The following is a 15,820-nucleotide window of genomic DNA, read 5'->3' as shown; positions in this document are numbered from 1 at the left end:
GGTGCAGATGCAGGAACCGCCCGTCGCCGATAAGATAAGATGGATCAAAAAAGTCGTCGACACCACCGCCCGAGCGACGAGCAGGCAGGCACGGATCCGACCTCATGCCCACTCATGCGATCATGCGTGCGAACTGCGAGCAGCCTTCTGCACGGCTGGCGGACGCCCTCGGCCCGCTGCAATGGCTTCCCGCGCACCTCACGCCTGCTTGAGCGCCTGCCGCCCCTCGCCAGAAGCTATGCGCAGGCCTTCCGTCCCCAGTCAGAGCTCGAGAAGCGCATCGCCGACATCCCCATCGACCGCTACCGCAATTTCTGCATCGTCGCCCACGTCGACCATGGCAAGTCGACCCTCTCGGACCGCCTGCTGGAGATCACGGGCACCATCCAGCCCGGCGGCCAGAAGCAGTTCCTCGACAAGCTCGACGTGGAGAGGGAGCGCGGCATCACTGTCAAGGCACAGACATGCAGTATGATATACAATCACGAGGGGCAGGACTACCTGCTGCATCTGGTAGATACGCCCGGCCACGTCGACTTCCGAGCCGAGGTGTCGCGGAGTTACGCCAGCTGTGGAGGGGCCCTGCTGCTGGTGGATGCCAGCCAGGGCGTGCAGGCGCAGACAGTCGCCAACTTCTATCTCGCCTTCGCCCAAGGCCTCACGCTGGTCCCCGTGCTGAACAAGGTCGACCTCCCCCACGCCGACTCGCCGCGGGTGCTTGAGCAGATGCACGAAACCTTCGAGCTCGACCCCAAAGACGCCGTACTTGTCTCAGCCAAGACCGGCCTCAACGTCGCTGCCCTCCTTCCTACCGTTGTCGACAAGATACCCGCCCCAGTCGGCGATCTGAAGAAGCCTCTCCGCATGCTCCTCGTCGATTCGTGGTACGATGTATACAAGGGCGTCATCCTGCTGGTGCGCATATTCGATGGGCAGGTGCGGCCTGGGGACACCATACGCTCCTTCGCAACCAAGCTGAAGTACATCGTGGGCGAGGTCGGCATCATGTACCCCGACCAGACCCCGCAGACGGTGCTCAAGGCCGGGCAGGTGGGCTACATCTACTTCAACCCTGGCATGAAGCGCTCGCAAGAGGCCAAGGTCGGCGACACCTACACCACCATCGGATCTGAGAAGCTGGTAGAGCCATATCCAGGCTTTGAAGAGCCCAAGAGCATGGTCTTCGTCTCCGCCTTCCCCACAGACCAGGACCTCCATGAGCATCTCGAAGACAGCATCCAGCAGATCATCCTCAACGACCGCAGTGTTACATTGCAAAAGGAATCGTCCGATGCTTTGGGGGCTGGCTGGCGCTTGGGCTTCTTGGGCACACTGCACTGTTCCGTCTTTGAGGACCGCTTGCGTCAGGAACACGGTGCCAACATCATCATTACACCGCCCTCAGTACCCTTCAAAGTCATTTGGAAAGACAGCACCGAGTCCATCATCACCAACCCCAATGAGTTCCCCGATCAAGACCAAGCGCATTTCAGAGTGCAGGAGGTCCATGAGCCCTACGTATCTGCAACCATCACGATGCCTGACGAATATCTTGGTGAGGTCATCAAGCTTTGTGAGGCCAATCGCGGCGAGCAGAAAGAGCTTACCTTCTTCACCGCCACCCAAGTCATTCTCAAGTACGACATCCCGCTGTCGCATCTTGTTGATGATTTCTTCGGCAAACTCAAAGGCTCCACCAAAGGTTACGCCTCTCTTGACTACGAAGACGCAGGCTTCCGCAGGTCGTCCATCATCAAGCTCAACCTACTTGTCAACGGCTCCCCAGTCGATGCCGTGTCGCGCGTGCTGCACACATCGCAAGTTGATAGAGTGGGCCGCATATGGGTCGAGAAGTTCAAGGAGCATGTCGAGCGACAAATGTTTGAGGTCATCATACAGGCTGCAGCCGGCAGGAGAATCGTGGCGCGAGCTACCATCAAGCCGTACCGCAAGGATGTCCTCGCCAAGCTCCATGCTAGTGATCTCAGCAGACGGCGCAAGCTCCTCGAGAAGCAGAAGGAGGGCAGGAAGAAGCTGAGGTCGGTAGGAAGTGTCGTTATCGAGCAGGAAGCGTTCCAGAAGTTCTTGGCCAAATAGAAAAATCAATCGTCTTATCCGCTCTTCATCACGTACCCCAGCGCTAAACCCCCGGGTGCGAACACACGGCAGAACTCGCCGTTGGCCAAGCCCGTCCGCTCGTTCATTAGGACGGCATGTCCGATAATTCTCAACCGTGTGCATAAGTCGCGATAGTATAATACTAGACATGCATCGCCATTCAGCGCCATGACATTGAGCCTGCAATAGGCCCCGATTCTCCCTCCCGTTCCCCTATCAACCTTGGAAGCGTTGATTCGCTGGTCATCCCATCCGATATCACCCAACAATAGCAACAATACAACGGTTCACCGCGCTCAGCCGTTTCGGCTAGTAACGAGTCATCTCGATGCCGAACAACTGGTGGTCTGCGAAGTCCGTGCAGTGTCTCAACGTGCTCGATCTTTCAGCTGATCAGCGCTAACAGGTCGATGACATCAGCCAGCCATCGAGATCGCGCGTGTCGGCCTTTTCCAAGAACCACTCGGCTTGCGTTACAGCTCGCGTACCTGACAGCAACGATCTCTAGTGCGGCTTGGATCTATAGCTAAGCCGTCTCCAGCTTGGTGTCGCGATACTCGACCCTGGGTTGCATAATGCTTCGGACGGTACGCTTGGGGAAGTGCGCCGACATGACGTTTGCCCGAGGGCCAACTTTTCTACGTGTCGGAACCGAGAGAGACATTGGCAGGGCGTCAACAGCCTTTGTTCAAGCACAATTAAACCTACGAAGCGAACCTTTTCAGATCCCGCTGATACTGGGATATTTACACTTCGAGTGACAGGTCGTGGGCTGTATCTTGATGTCTAGCGGCATGTAGCGCATCTTGACAACGCTCGCTAATCTCTGCAGAGCCTAGCCGACCATGTTGACATCAAGGATGCCATGAACCTCCGAACGGCACGCTTGCGACGATCCTGCGGGCATGACGTTAGGCTGATGGCCAGACCAGGACGCCTGGACGGGCGGGCAACATGGGCAAATCTCAAATCTAAGAGACGTGCCGCTGCGGGCTGCAATACCTGCGTTGGTATGAGTTTGGGTTGTTCCTCGCACTTGACAGCCCGCAGGACGGTCTTTTCAATCTCCTGCTCCCCTGCGTGACTTGTCGAGGCTTCATCAAGATGGCGAGATTCTTGGGCCTCAGAGGTCGCAGTCTAGCGAGCGCCATTAGCATCACGTGTGGGCTTTGCTTTTTGTGAGTTACCCCATCCGTGTGTGTCGCGTAGATTATTCAAGGACTAATCGGTCAAAGATGTTTCGGCTATGCCCAGGGTGTTATGGGCGGTCTCTTGACTGTCCAGCAGTTCTTGGACAGATTCCCTCAGGTTGACATTGTCAACCAGAGTTCGTTCCACAATGCGTGGGTCACAGGTACGTCGAACCAAGTCTTGTGGGCGCATCAAGGCCTCAGATTGGTACTGGAGCATGCAGGGTCCTGACTGACATCAATAGGTCTTACGGTCGGAACATGGCACCTGGGCTGTATCGTCTCAGCCATCGCGACAATCTTCGTTGGTGACCTGCTAGGTCGTCGGCGCACACTCATCCTCGGTCTTACCTTTTGGGTGATTGGCGAAATCATTCAGACGTCTTCCTACAGCTTTCCGCAGTTCATCGTCGGTCGCGCGATCGCTGGTTTCGGTAAGCTCTTTGACATCTTGTAGGACAGAACTCCGGACACGAAAACTGACGCTGCAACATAGGCAATGGCTTCACCACTTCCACGGCCCCCGCATACCAGGCAGAATGCGTCAAGTCGCACCGCAAAGGAACCATTCTCATGATCAGCGCAGGAGCGTTTGTCTCCGCCGGTATCGCGCTCTCGTACTGGTTCGTCTTCGGCTTCGCATACCTCACTAGTTCGTCGGCATCATGGCGCGTCCCTATCGCTCTACAGATCATGTTCGCGCTCCCCGCCATCGCAATGCTCTTCGTGCTTCCCGAATCGCCGCGATGGCTCATCCTTACTGGACGCGAACAAGAGGCGCTCACTGTGCTCGCGGCGTTGAACGATGATGAGCCCGACAGCTTCGAGACGAAAGACGAGTTCCTACAAATCAAGGACGCCATCTTGATCATGGCACAAGGGTCGAGCGCTGGCCTGTTCTCAAACAAGGAGCGCCGAGGATTCCATCGTGTTGTGTTGGCGTACTTCGTGCAAGTCTTCCAACAGGGCACTGGTATCAACCTGGTCTTGCAGTATCTTTCGTGGATCTTCCTGACACGCATGTCCTTCGAGGGATGGTTGGCTCGTCTCCTGGCATCCTGCTCAGCGACCGTCTACTTCCTTGCCTCATTCATCGTCGTTGTCGGTATTGATCGCTTCTGGGGTCGTCGCTCACTGATGATGTTTGGTGCTTCGGGCATGTCAGTATGCATGATACTCATCACTATTCTACAGTACCTGTGGTCCGAGCGCAATATGCAGGCTGGAAGGATCGCCAGCACTGTGTTCTTGTTCATCTTCTCCGTCTTCTTCGCTATTGGATGGCAGGGTATGGCTTGGTTGTACCAAGTCGAAATCGTGCCACTTCGGATTCGAGGGCCTGCTAACGGTCTTTCGACGAGTGCCAACTGGTTGCTCAACTTTGTGTAAGTCACAATCCGGGTCCATCGCATTAGCTGCGCGACTAACATTGAAACAGTATCGTCTTCATCACCCCGATCGCATTCCAGCGCATTTCCTATCGTACATGGATCATCTTCGCCGTCACAAACTTCGCCATCATCCCCTTGGTTTACTTCTTCTACCCTGAAACCGCCTTCCGCTCGCTCGAGGAGGTCGATGTCATCTTCCAGCTTGCGCACGATGCGCCCGGCAACCCTTGGCTCACCGCCGTTGGCTTTTCTCAAAGCGAGCCTCTCTGGTTCGGAAAGAAGGACCCGGAGAAGCGACTCAATTTCAACTACGGAAACAGCTCGTGGCACAAGAGACTCGTCGAAAGCGTCCTCAGTCGTGACAGTGGCAGTGGAAGCAACACGAACAGCGGCCACACCGAGAAGCGACCCTGGAGTAACGGCGAAAGCCCAGACTCTGGCGAGACAGCCGCACCTACCATCCCTCGTGGACGAAAGAGATCAGAAGAGTCACCCGTGGACCCTCGCCTGCACCTTTCCCCACCATCAAGCCCAACAACGACCATGACGACGACCATCACCAGCACAAATCGCCCACGACGCAAGCTACAGAAGCGCAACAGCAGCGCCAGCAGCATAGCTAGTCGCGCAAGCCGGTCCCAACCACCACCACCCGTCTTTGGTCTCTACAACCGATCTGCGGAAACGCATCAACCAACCATGCCACACCACCGCCACACACGCAGCACCTCAACAGACTCCCTCCACTCCGTACGCCCAGAATGGTGGACAGAAAATCTTACACCCGCGCCCGTCTCCACACGCAGCAGATCTTCAAGCAGGCCAGGTAGCGCAATAGAGACAACGGAGACCCGCGGCCGCCCAGCATCCCGCGTCTCCACAAGAAGCGTATCGAACAACGCGCTTAACCGCTTCGTCAACCCTGATCTACTCGACCAACAACAGCAACAACGACAGCAACCTCGGAGAGCGGCATCGCATTCGTCGCTTCAGCAACAATTTGCCGACCATGGCTTTGAACCCGTGGTTGGTAGAGACAGCGTTGACTACCCTGGTATGCTCGGCGGCGAAGAGCGCGGCAGAGGGAGGAGTGGTGTTGTGAGGACGGAGAGCGAGAGGGAGACGTACCTCCCTGATGGTGTGTATGAGGTTGTTGAGGGTAGAGTGAGGCAACTTAGTGCTGGGCCCGTAAGACCAGAGAGCGTGGGGAGTTCGAGGAGGTACTCGGCCAGGGACGCTGGGTATGCACGATAAGAGGCGATCTGGTGACCTGCTACTCTCATCTCGGTTTGTCTCGTGGCGCAACACCACTAATTTCTTTTGTAATCTTCGGCTACTAGCTATTGATACACGCCTTTGTAATACATACATGTGCAACCTTACCGTGTAATCATAAATGGAAACTTGTAGTAGTTACAATCACTTGCAGTGTGCTATGGTGGTGGAGAGGTGTGGATTTCATTTACTTCGTTAAGTTTGTGTACTCGTAATTTCTTCATCAACAGGAGGTCTTTGACCTTGATTCAAGATAACGATGCTTTGAAGAGGTTTGAACGAGTGTGGTGAAAAGTCAGTTGGGGGGAAAGAGTAAGTATGCCAGGATACCTGATGTTTGCAAGAATTCTTCGTCATTGGTGCCAAGAAGATGAGCGTGCGGGTTTTGCGACTGAGCGGCTTCTGCGGACGGATGGTGCTCGTGCGATCCAAGATCAGTCATGCTTATACAGTCTGCACTTTCATCCGAAGCGCATTTCGATAGCGTAGGCAGTGGTCGCAGTTCTTCTGTACGAAGCCTTGAGCACTGCATGTCGTGCAGTCGGGTCCGCGATGACTATCCTCGAGTCAGCAATCTCGACTGTCATTATGCCTCTCGATTGAGAATGCATGCACAGACTGTACCCTTGGGGACGCCCTTTACATAGGGGACAGGTGGACGTAATCACGGCTTGAGGATGGTCTGAAAAGCACGACGGCGGACTCAGACTAGCCGTTGAGATCTGATTGGGGCTGTATGGCATTGTGGTTGACATCGTGGAGTGCGACGAATGTTCAAATATTTTGCGAGAAGTTGTTTGAGGTAGCAATGAGATGCAAAGTTGAGCCAGTAGAGTTTGATGAAGCAGATCGATGCGGCGAAACGACCATTGAAACGAGGCATCGTGACTTGATGTCTGTTATATACGGTTGCAATGAGATCGCATCTGCTTCGATGCCGTGTCGACAATGTGCATGCTTACTATTCGTCACAGTCTTTGGCGAACATTGCAACAGCCTGTCGCGCTGGCACTCGCGCGACGTTTCAGGGAACTAGATAAGAGAAGCTGCGTGACTATCGTCAAAGCGAATGGCTGTTGGGAGCGTATGATGCTGTAGTCGTCATTTCTGGGGTTGCACTCACCGGCCTTGGAGGGAGCCCGGTCTATCGTGATCGTGATGAAGAAATGCCAGGGGTCAGCCAGTAGACACGCGTCGGATAGCAGGCTCTTGTTCCGCCAATCATACTCGTGCCTTTGACGCATCTGAGGTGACCATCGCTGCGTTGTAACAATAGCCTCAACTCAAGCTAAGGTTGGACTCAAACCGGTGAATGCAAGTTCAATAATCTGCCGCACCGATCATGTGTCGGCATGTTGTCTCTTCTATGGCGGCGTGTGGTTCCTAGATATCGCAAACGACTTGAGCAATGCCTGCATACCAACCTTCCCGATCCAGCGGTGAGTACGCGGAACAGTCTCCCCCCTGACCCAGCAGGACGTTGACGGACCGGTCCCTGGACACGTAGTGTACGTCTCATATCTTCACGTTCCACGAACGCCCAGGTACTGATCGCATTCCCGATAAGCAGATGAAGCGACACATCCTTAGTGCGGTAGTCGTTCCGTCTACCAGGAAATGCCGCAGACGGCAATCAGAACTACGCTAAGTTTCACCGCTTCTTTTCTTTTGCGATCCAATCAGCACCTGGGTGCTCCGATATATCTTTGAAGACAGCGCCGTTGCGTCAGAAGGTCGCAAGTGTCAACACTGTTCCACAGCTAATGCTGTGGCCGACTCGTTGGGTTGTGGAATACGCATCAGGGAGTCCGCACTAAATTCGTGGAAACTAGACAACCACGTCTTCCCTCATCGGAAGATGACCGAGTCGTCACAGTCATGAGACTAGTCGGAGGAGAGAGAACCACCCTCTGCTCGGCTAGCCATGATAGCTCATATCATCACCGTCAAGAGCTCTGTACAACATAGGAATCGTTCCAATGTCAGGCCATATTTCGCACATGCCACCCGACAAAGCATGTCTCGGGTACGAGGTCCTTGGAACCTTTGTCCTGGTTCTTTGCGCGACGCCGGGTGAACGCAGGGCACAAAATGCACGCTTACGCAGTTGAAATCTGGTATGCTTGCAACCGAATCTGGGTGAGCGCATTGAAAACGTGCACATGACATGAAGAATCTGCTTTTGGATCGACACCGACGTAATGATGCCACAACGCGTTGACAGTACTTTTGTAAAACAAGCGCGTACAAGTCACCGCGGTGACTAAGCCTTGCAATATAGAGGGGGTATCGTAAGTGATGATGATCACACGAAATGTAGACTCGAGTTACTGATCCCTGACCCCCCGTTTATCTCTGGTCCGGCGTCACCGGTCCACGTTACGATGCTGCTATCCGCTAGCGAAGAGATCGATGGAGCGACTTGATGAAAAAGAAGAGGAAATGTAACATTCGCGCCGCGAGAAGCTCTGAGGCGAAGTCAAAACCTGATGCTGCTGTGACCTGCAGCGTGGCGGCAACATGGCCGTGAACGTGGCTGTTGGAGCTCGGGAAAATTTACCGAACTAACGATAGCGCTTGCTAAAGCATCAATGCCGACTTGTAAGCCTCAAACGAACCCTGATGGCACGACTTGATGACAGTGTACAACACAGGGGAGGATACAGCGTTACCACAGCGCACATAAATCGAACACGCGTCGACGGGCCGTATAATAGCGAGCTGCGAGATTTTTTCCCGGCATTTCGACAGTGCAGCAACAACAAAAGCATGTCTCAAACGGAAAGAGGTTTGATAAATCGAGACTGCCGTTGATGTTGTTCAATAGCGGATGCGTGCTGAACCTTCGATGATCGACGTCATAAGGTCACACCTTCGCGTCAAAGCGAGTAGCACAGGGACCTGTACTTCTGCACGAAGGACCTCGATTCGAAGTGCCTCTCATGGGTGTCGCGAGGTCGTACGCGGTCCATGCGTTTTTTGTGTCTCGTAGAAGGCAGCTTGGTGGTTCCGTTTTCGGACTGCTGATCGATACGACATCATGCGTCAGGCATGGGGCTGGGAAGAAAGCCTCACGGCATGGGATGCTTGAGGGGACGTAGAGCTGTTGTGGTGATTGAGGCGACGCCCAAAGGCAGGAGGGAAGGAGGTTGGGGCGGAAGCGGGGCCCACTTATTAGGTAAGCATAGTGGATCTTAGCTCGTACAGCGTCATGGCCATCACCGCAGACAGAACTTCTACATGGCAACCGTATCAATATGCCTGGTACCTGTGATCTAAGCGATGTTGGAGAACTGCCCCGAAAATCATGTGTCGCCATCCCACGATGACCCAGCATCCCTTACAAAGCGCGAACCGCTCTAGCATACCCGACCCGCGATCGATCGGCTCGCAAACGCACCACTCTGTTCCTGACTACACGAACACTTCCTTGTTCCTACCTCTCTCCACCTTTCGATCAGTCGCGTCGGGCTTGTAGTCCTCAAGTCACGCGGACCACGGATGACCCTCCGGACCGAGCTTTGCGTTCAGAAATCCAAGCTTGAGCAGCTTCTGCTCGGTGATCTCCTGCTTATGCGCCTCCATCTCGTCGACATCCCCTGGAAAATATCAGCAGTCGTAGATAAAGAGTTGGTATAGAATGAGATACGTACAGTTGACGCTGAGGAATGAGCCCTTGAGGTAGTCGGCCTTGGGCTGCGCAAGGTACAGCGATAAGCCACCCGTCTGGATGCCCTTGTCGTGCGCAAACGGCGTGAGCTGGTCGACGACCATACCGCGCTTTGACTCAGTCGCTGCGACGATACCAGGGTGCACGGTGAAGACGCGAAGATTAGGCTTCTCAGCGTCCAGGTACTCGGCCAACTTGAGCAGCGCCATCTTGCTGCCCGAGTAGGCGCTCATGCCGGGAACTGTGAAGGACGAGCCGAGCGTGTTCAGCAAGATGAGCGTACCGGACTCAACGGCCTTGAGGTAGTAGTATGCGAGAATATACGAGCCCTTGACGTTCACCTCGTAGTCGCTGAACCAAGCGCTGGGTTCGAGGTCGCCGACAGGTCCGCCCACCATACTACCGGCGGCATGGACCACGACGTCAACGATGCCAAAGGCATCGGTCGTCTTCTTGAACAGGTCCTGGACTTCGGCCTCGTTGGTCAGGTCGGCGGTGGCACTGAGGACCTTGGTCTCGGGGCTGAGGGAGGCGATGGCGCTGGCGGGCTCTGCCAACAGACCTTTGTTGCGACCGACAAGCACGATGCCCTTGGCGCCGGCTATAGCCCAGGCACGTGCCACTTCCTATTCGTTGGCGTCAGCATCCATCTCGCGCGATCGACGACAGACCGTCTTACGCCTCCTAAACCGCCTGTAGCGCCCGTGACCAGGATGGTCTTGCCCTTGGCGCTGAGAGTGGGGTTCTTGGGGTCGATGGCCGGGTACACATCGCGCTTGAGCGACTTGGTGAGCTGGAACGGGGTCGTGAAGGCGTTGGGGTCCATGATGAGGATGGGGAGGTTGCGTTCGAGGAACAGCGGTAGAGAAAGTGGTAAGAAGAAAAGGTGTTCAAGTGATTGAAAAGTGTGAAGCGTAGGGATTTGCATTGCTCTTGTTGCGATTATGTGTGCAGCAGCGACCATCGACAGCCTCAAATAATTGCGGCGTCAGCCTTGTGCAACGCATCGCCAGGCACTGTCGAGCAACGTGCATACTGTATTATCTCAGCTGTGATGCGAGCAAGGGACTGATTTACAAGCAGCAGACGCGAAGCGAAGGCCGATACCGAATTGTATTTCAAAGCATGACTCGGGTCCCGCGCTAGAACCCCCCTTCCTTGACGCGTGATCATTTGCTTTCTAAGTTTGCGAAGCCGCCAGTATGTTCGTGATTGCACGAGCATTTCTTTAGTATACTGACGCGTCGTCAGACTTCATTCGCTCTCCAGTACCGTTCAAATCGCTTTGCGAAGCTTTACAGCATTGCCCTAGATGCGCGTCCAGTCCCGTCCACATTCCTTCACGGTCACCTTTCCGCCTTCATTTACATGTTGGGACGAGTACCATCGCAAAGCATGCATGTTACATGGCCACTGGGAATCTGCTCTTCGCGCGGATAGCTGGCCCGAATTTGAAGAATACAAATGGGATAGGTATCATAGCCAGACACAGGAAGCCAAGGAGAGATGTCGCCCAGCCGATCCCGAGAGCATCATACACTGAGTTAGATGTTAGCTTGTTCAAGGCTCCAGACATTGCCATCGGCTGGTTCCACGTTTGATGACGTACTTTGCACAGTAAAGAGGGGGAAGACAGCCCCAAGCGTGTACCTGACGATCCCATTCGCCGCCATGGCTGACGCGCCGTTCATCGCACCGTATACATCCGTAAGATAGAGCGCAGAAGATGTCTAGAGGTCAAGCTGTTAGTACTAATGCAACATGAAATCGAGCTTCGCAACTTACGAAGACACAAATATTGCCCCATGCAAAAGGTATAACTCCCACTACAGTGGGAGCCCAATGAACGCCCTTGTCAGCGCACCAGCCAAACCAGAAGAGACCAATTACCATGCCCCAACTACCAAGCATTGCGCTATATAAGCGATGTTCCGGGTCAGCGTTCGGGTTGCCTTTCAAGATGGCCTGCTGATGTTTCTTCAGGTAGATCGTACGGTCTATGATAATAGTAGTCATGCCTCCAACAAAGACACCAATACTGATCGGAATAAATGTGAGCCCAGACTGAGACGGCGTGAAGGAATATGGCGGACGTGAGAAGACATAAGGGAAGGCTGCGAAGAAGAGAAACAGCACCCCAAATGCGAAACCTGTATAGAGCGAGACAAAGAACGCTACCGGCTGTGCGCATTTAGCTCAAGAATGGACGAAGATGCGCGGGGGCTTGCAAGCATACCTCTGTTGAGAGCATGTGAAGGGGTCGAATAAACCTCATAACGATCTCGCGCTTGATATCTCCATTTTCTTGTTTCTTTTGCATTCCATTCTCCTTCGCTCTCTTCTTCAAGATGATTGGCTTGTAAGTCTCATCCATTGGTATAGAAGCCGCGTACACGGCCACCGCAAGGAAAAGAATCGACCATTGTGTCCATGGCCAAGTCTTGTACTGCGCCACGAATCCTCCAACTACGGGTCTGTCATCACGTCAACATCCAGTAAAGCAATGAACTCTGGACGATACACATACCCAAAAGACGGCCCGGCGAAAGGAGCCATCAAGTAGAAGCTCGTCGCCAAGGCGCGCTTATGTGGTGGAAACAAATCGGCATTGGTTCCAGCACCAACAGCCAGCGCTGGACTTCCGAATAACCCTGCGAAAAATCGACATATGACCAGGCCCGCGAAGGTCTTCGAGAAGCCCGCACCGAGTGTAAACAGCATGGATATGGGGAAGAACACCAGATACACGACTTTTCGGCCCTTTCTTTCGCTAAGGGGTGCGGTCACAATTGGACCAAACGCGAGGCCGAGCGTATAAAGCGTTATGCCGATGAGCGCAGCCGTGCGCGATACGTCGAAGTCACGCATAACGTCTGCGAGCGCGGGTGTATACACTGATGTTCCAAAGGTGCTGAATCGTCAGTAATTCCTGGTGTTACGGGCTGACTTGTGACTTACACGGTGAATCCAAAGAGGGCTGGTATCATCGTATGATAAGCCAACTTCCATGTAGACCAGATGTGTGGGTTGTCAGGGTCGTCCGGACCATCCCAGTCCATCGGGTCGACGGGGCTGGTGAACGATCCATCTTCGCTAGCAGGCCGTTCACTACAGCGTCGTTCATCCTCGAATTTGGCGGGTTGGCATGGAGATTGATGCTCGGGGTCGGACTTCTCTCCGTTGTTTCCAGCAATGACAGTCTCGGTCTCATGGATCAATGTCACATGTCCATTCTGGCCATTGTGGTTCATGCTAGGAGTATGGTGAGTTAAGTGGGGTTGCTATGAAAGGTAGACGGGATATCCTCCGTTATACTTCACAGTGAGAGGATATGTGCTGTATATACCCGGCGCTACGTCCTGTTCCCCGCACGCGTCTAAAGTTACGGCCGAGAGCAAGCGCAGCACATTATCAAATGTGCCAATTTGCACTATCCATAACTTCCACGAAACTGTCATGAAGGAGAGCTGAGCTGTAAAGGAGTGCGCGGTTCTGATTGGCTGATTGTGAAGCGACCCGAGGCTCGGTATCGGGTTTACTGATCACAGATCACGCATTAAATAGTGGCTTGCTCACGTGACGATGCGCGTCGAGATCTCGGGAAGGGATGGCATGGCGTACTACGTGTTTGAGCATAGTAGCTTCGGTATCGGGCTAATGTTTGCGAAAGCAAAGTGGGATATTTGTGTCTAGAGGAGGGAAGGTGTGGAAAACCGCGATGACGTCATCTAGCTTGGCAAAACACCGATCAGCTTCGACCTCAAAGCTCATTCATCCGAAGCTGAGCGTACTTTGGACATCTTCGTCACGTCTATATTTCCTTGATCTCGTCATGATTTTTTATTGCTGCATAGTGCAAGATTCTGGCAAGCGCGGTCGCACACAGAACGACATCCGTTGTTGTTGGAAGGGGCTGGGAGACGACGCGTTCGCGACAACCTGACCGCGACTGTTGTATCAGCTATTCTTCGCATCGGCTGGAATTCGACACAACAAAGAGAGAATGCACCCTAGCAGCTTGTGACAGCTTCGAACAGATCGCGACATGCTGTCTTCTTCACAAATGTTGTGGTTCAGCTATGGGAACGCCTGTTGCGACCTTGTTATTATTCGGATACCGACTGTCACGCTGTGATGTTGTGATTTGATCAAGCATAGCAGCACACAAACTGCGCAATCAAGTCCGCCTCACGATGCTAACACAAAACAGTATCGTAGGGGCCGTTGGCTGCAAAGTCGCCTGCGGTGGTATCGCGTTTCGGTACCACTGAAAGCCAGGTCTCCACACCCACATCGCCATGGATCATATAGACCCCGATCGCGACAACTATACTAACCTGGTGCAACCAGTAACTCCACCGGACAACAACAAGAATCTTGGCCTAATCCATACAAGCGAAGGGAAGAGTTGCGAACGCACGTGCGTTTCCCCTTCAATCCATGGTTGAGTGTTCTTAATACTAGGCACCCATTCTGAACAGAACGCTCCACCAAATCTCATAATTGTGTCAACCCTAGTGTTAAAACCATACGCCCACATTCTTTCACGTCAGCCAGTGAATTCCTCTAATTCTCAGTATCCCCCAGTAAGCCCTACATACAGCGAATATAATGAGTTCGAAGCGCAAACACCGAGCCGAGAAGGAGTGCACGACTTCGCAGACGTCCAGAAAGCGCAATCGTCGCGACATTCAGGACACACGCGCAGTTTCCCAAAATGGAAGCGATCACGATGGGGGTGCCAGTCGCTGTCGCAGTGATGACAGACGACTTTCGCACTCAAAGCGCAGACTTAAGAAACCTACGAATATTGTCGCCGAGCTTGCGAGCCTTGCCGACTACAACGCACCTCCCGTAAAGCGACTGCGTAAGGATACTGTAGCTCAGCTTACCGACGATGAAATGCCTATGGCCAGGTCCAGCCGCAGCCGCGTTCGTGACCTGCGAACTCCAGGGCCTACCGCTCGGTCTGCCCATTTGAGCGGAAAGCTTCGTGTGCAGGGTGCGCGCATCACCAAACCAACAATCACAGGTGCCCACCGAAGGAAGACAAGCTTCGAGGAGAAAGTCAGGGCAGAGGCTGATAAGTTGGGTTCTTGGCTTGGTTGGGTATCAGAAGAAGAGAAGGATGACGACAGCGACGAAGAAGACCAATACGTGCCGCGCTCACATTCCCGTCGGTATCCACCAAAGAAACCAGGTACTCAGAATGCGCCCTGGAGTGATCTACCGGGTGAAGTTCGCAACTTGATATATCAATACGCCATGACCGACGAAGAAAAGAAAATTTTGAACGTTCGCCACTACCCCGAAGGCGTACCTCGGCGCTCTGTTCGCGGCATAGCCTGTCCAACCAACTTTGCGCACTCATATTGGGGCCTCACTCAAACCTGCCGCCAGGTTCGGAATGAATTTACCCCTTGGCTTCTAGAGAAGCGTCGAGTTCGTACCGCGCTTGAGACCATCAACAACTACGTCAACACCTTTCATCGACCAGATAAAGACGGCGAGGTGGTAGGGTGGGTGGAGCCTATCTGCTGCGGCGCAGCACTTTCTCAAGATGGTGTTGATGCTCTCGCCTTGTTGAAGCTCCGGGAAACCAGTTCAAGATTTCATCTTCAGCTGATTCCAACAACTGTAAGCGAAACTCTAGACGCCTTGAACATGCCCACCGATCCGGATGACTTCGATGAGCTAAAGATCATGCGGGATATGGCAAGAACGTTTCGCACTTGGTCACAGGATAATGTTATCAGCTTGATAGGCCTGGATGGCATCAACATCACCTCGGTACCCAAAGGATTGAACACTATCACCAGTACCACTGAAGACGAAGATGATGCGCAGCATGAGATTCTGATCAAGTTCATCATGAGACCAGGCCAAACGGAAAAAGCTCCTGATAAATACCGCCTACATTGTCTTAACAAGATTATCTTCGCCTCTGAGCTCTCGAAAAGGACCGGTGTGAAGCTGAAGGCTTGTTTCGACACTGGCGTCGCGAAGTGGAAGGTTCGGCGCATTGGGGTTGTCGACACGTGCTGGACAGCACGAGCTGGTGGCAGCAAGATTTCCCGTCGTTTGATGAAGTACTGTTATTCTCCTGGCTACAAAGGAGAAAGCTTGGACTGAGCTTGAGATAACGCCTGCCATCACTTTTTCGGACACCTACGAGA

General features: G+C 53.6%; 5 protein-coding genes across 5 annotated transcripts; 3 read left to right on the top strand and 2 right to left on the bottom strand.

Moving 5' to 3' along the window:
- Positions 1-39: 39 nt before the first annotated feature.
- Positions 40-2,097, top strand: GUF1 (Translation factor guf1 mitochondrial; the record flags this gene model as incomplete). Its single annotated transcript, XM_051470916.1, has 1 exon — positions 40-2,097. The coding sequence occupies one exon, from the start codon at positions 40-42 to the stop codon at positions 2,095-2,097; it is 2,058 nt and encodes a 685-aa protein (XP_051325126.1).
- Positions 2,098-3,222: 1,125 nt separating this feature from the next.
- J4E85_006679 (uncharacterized protein) lies at positions 3,223-5,953 on the top strand (the record flags this gene model as incomplete). Its single annotated transcript, XM_051470915.1, has 5 exons — positions 3,223-3,296; positions 3,354-3,472; positions 3,554-3,742; positions 3,805-4,693; positions 4,747-5,953. 5 exons carry the CDS (start codon positions 3,223-3,225, stop codon positions 5,951-5,953), a joined length of 2,478 nt encoding a protein of 825 aa, XP_051325125.1.
- A 3,507-nt stretch (positions 5,954-9,460) lies between these two features.
- On the bottom strand, positions 9,461-10,470 carry J4E85_006678 (uncharacterized protein; the record flags this gene model as incomplete). Its single annotated transcript, XM_051470914.1, has 3 exons — positions 9,461-9,573; positions 9,628-10,270; positions 10,324-10,470. 3 exons carry the CDS (start codon positions 10,468-10,470, stop codon positions 9,461-9,463), a joined length of 903 nt encoding a protein of 300 aa, XP_051325124.1.
- Positions 10,471-12,110: 1,640 nt separating this feature from the next.
- On the bottom strand, positions 12,111-12,895 carry J4E85_006677 (uncharacterized protein; the record flags this gene model as incomplete). The annotated part of the gene is made up of 2 exons (XM_051470913.1): positions 12,111-12,555; positions 12,603-12,895. The coding sequence occupies 2 exons, from the start codon at positions 12,893-12,895 to the stop codon at positions 12,111-12,113; spliced, it is 738 nt and encodes a 245-aa protein (XP_051325123.1).
- Positions 12,896-14,255: 1,360 nt separating this feature from the next.
- Positions 14,256-15,776, top strand: J4E85_006676 (uncharacterized protein; the record flags this gene model as incomplete). The annotated part of the gene is made up of 2 exons (XM_051470912.1): positions 14,256-14,290; positions 14,435-15,776. The coding sequence occupies 2 exons, from the start codon at positions 14,256-14,258 to the stop codon at positions 15,774-15,776; spliced, it is 1,377 nt and encodes a 458-aa protein (XP_051325122.1).
- Positions 15,777-15,820: the final 44 nt, after the last annotated feature.

Source organism: Alternaria conjuncta (genome assembly GCF_024043145.1).
Source record: "Alternaria conjuncta strain BMP 0040 chromosome Unknown scaffold_9, whole genome shotgun sequence".
NCBI classification, from domain to species: domain Eukaryota; kingdom Fungi; phylum Ascomycota; class Dothideomycetes; order Pleosporales; family Pleosporaceae; genus Alternaria; species Alternaria conjuncta.
Note: the sequence above shows the minus strand (reverse complement) of the source record. Positions and strands in the feature narration are given on the sequence as shown.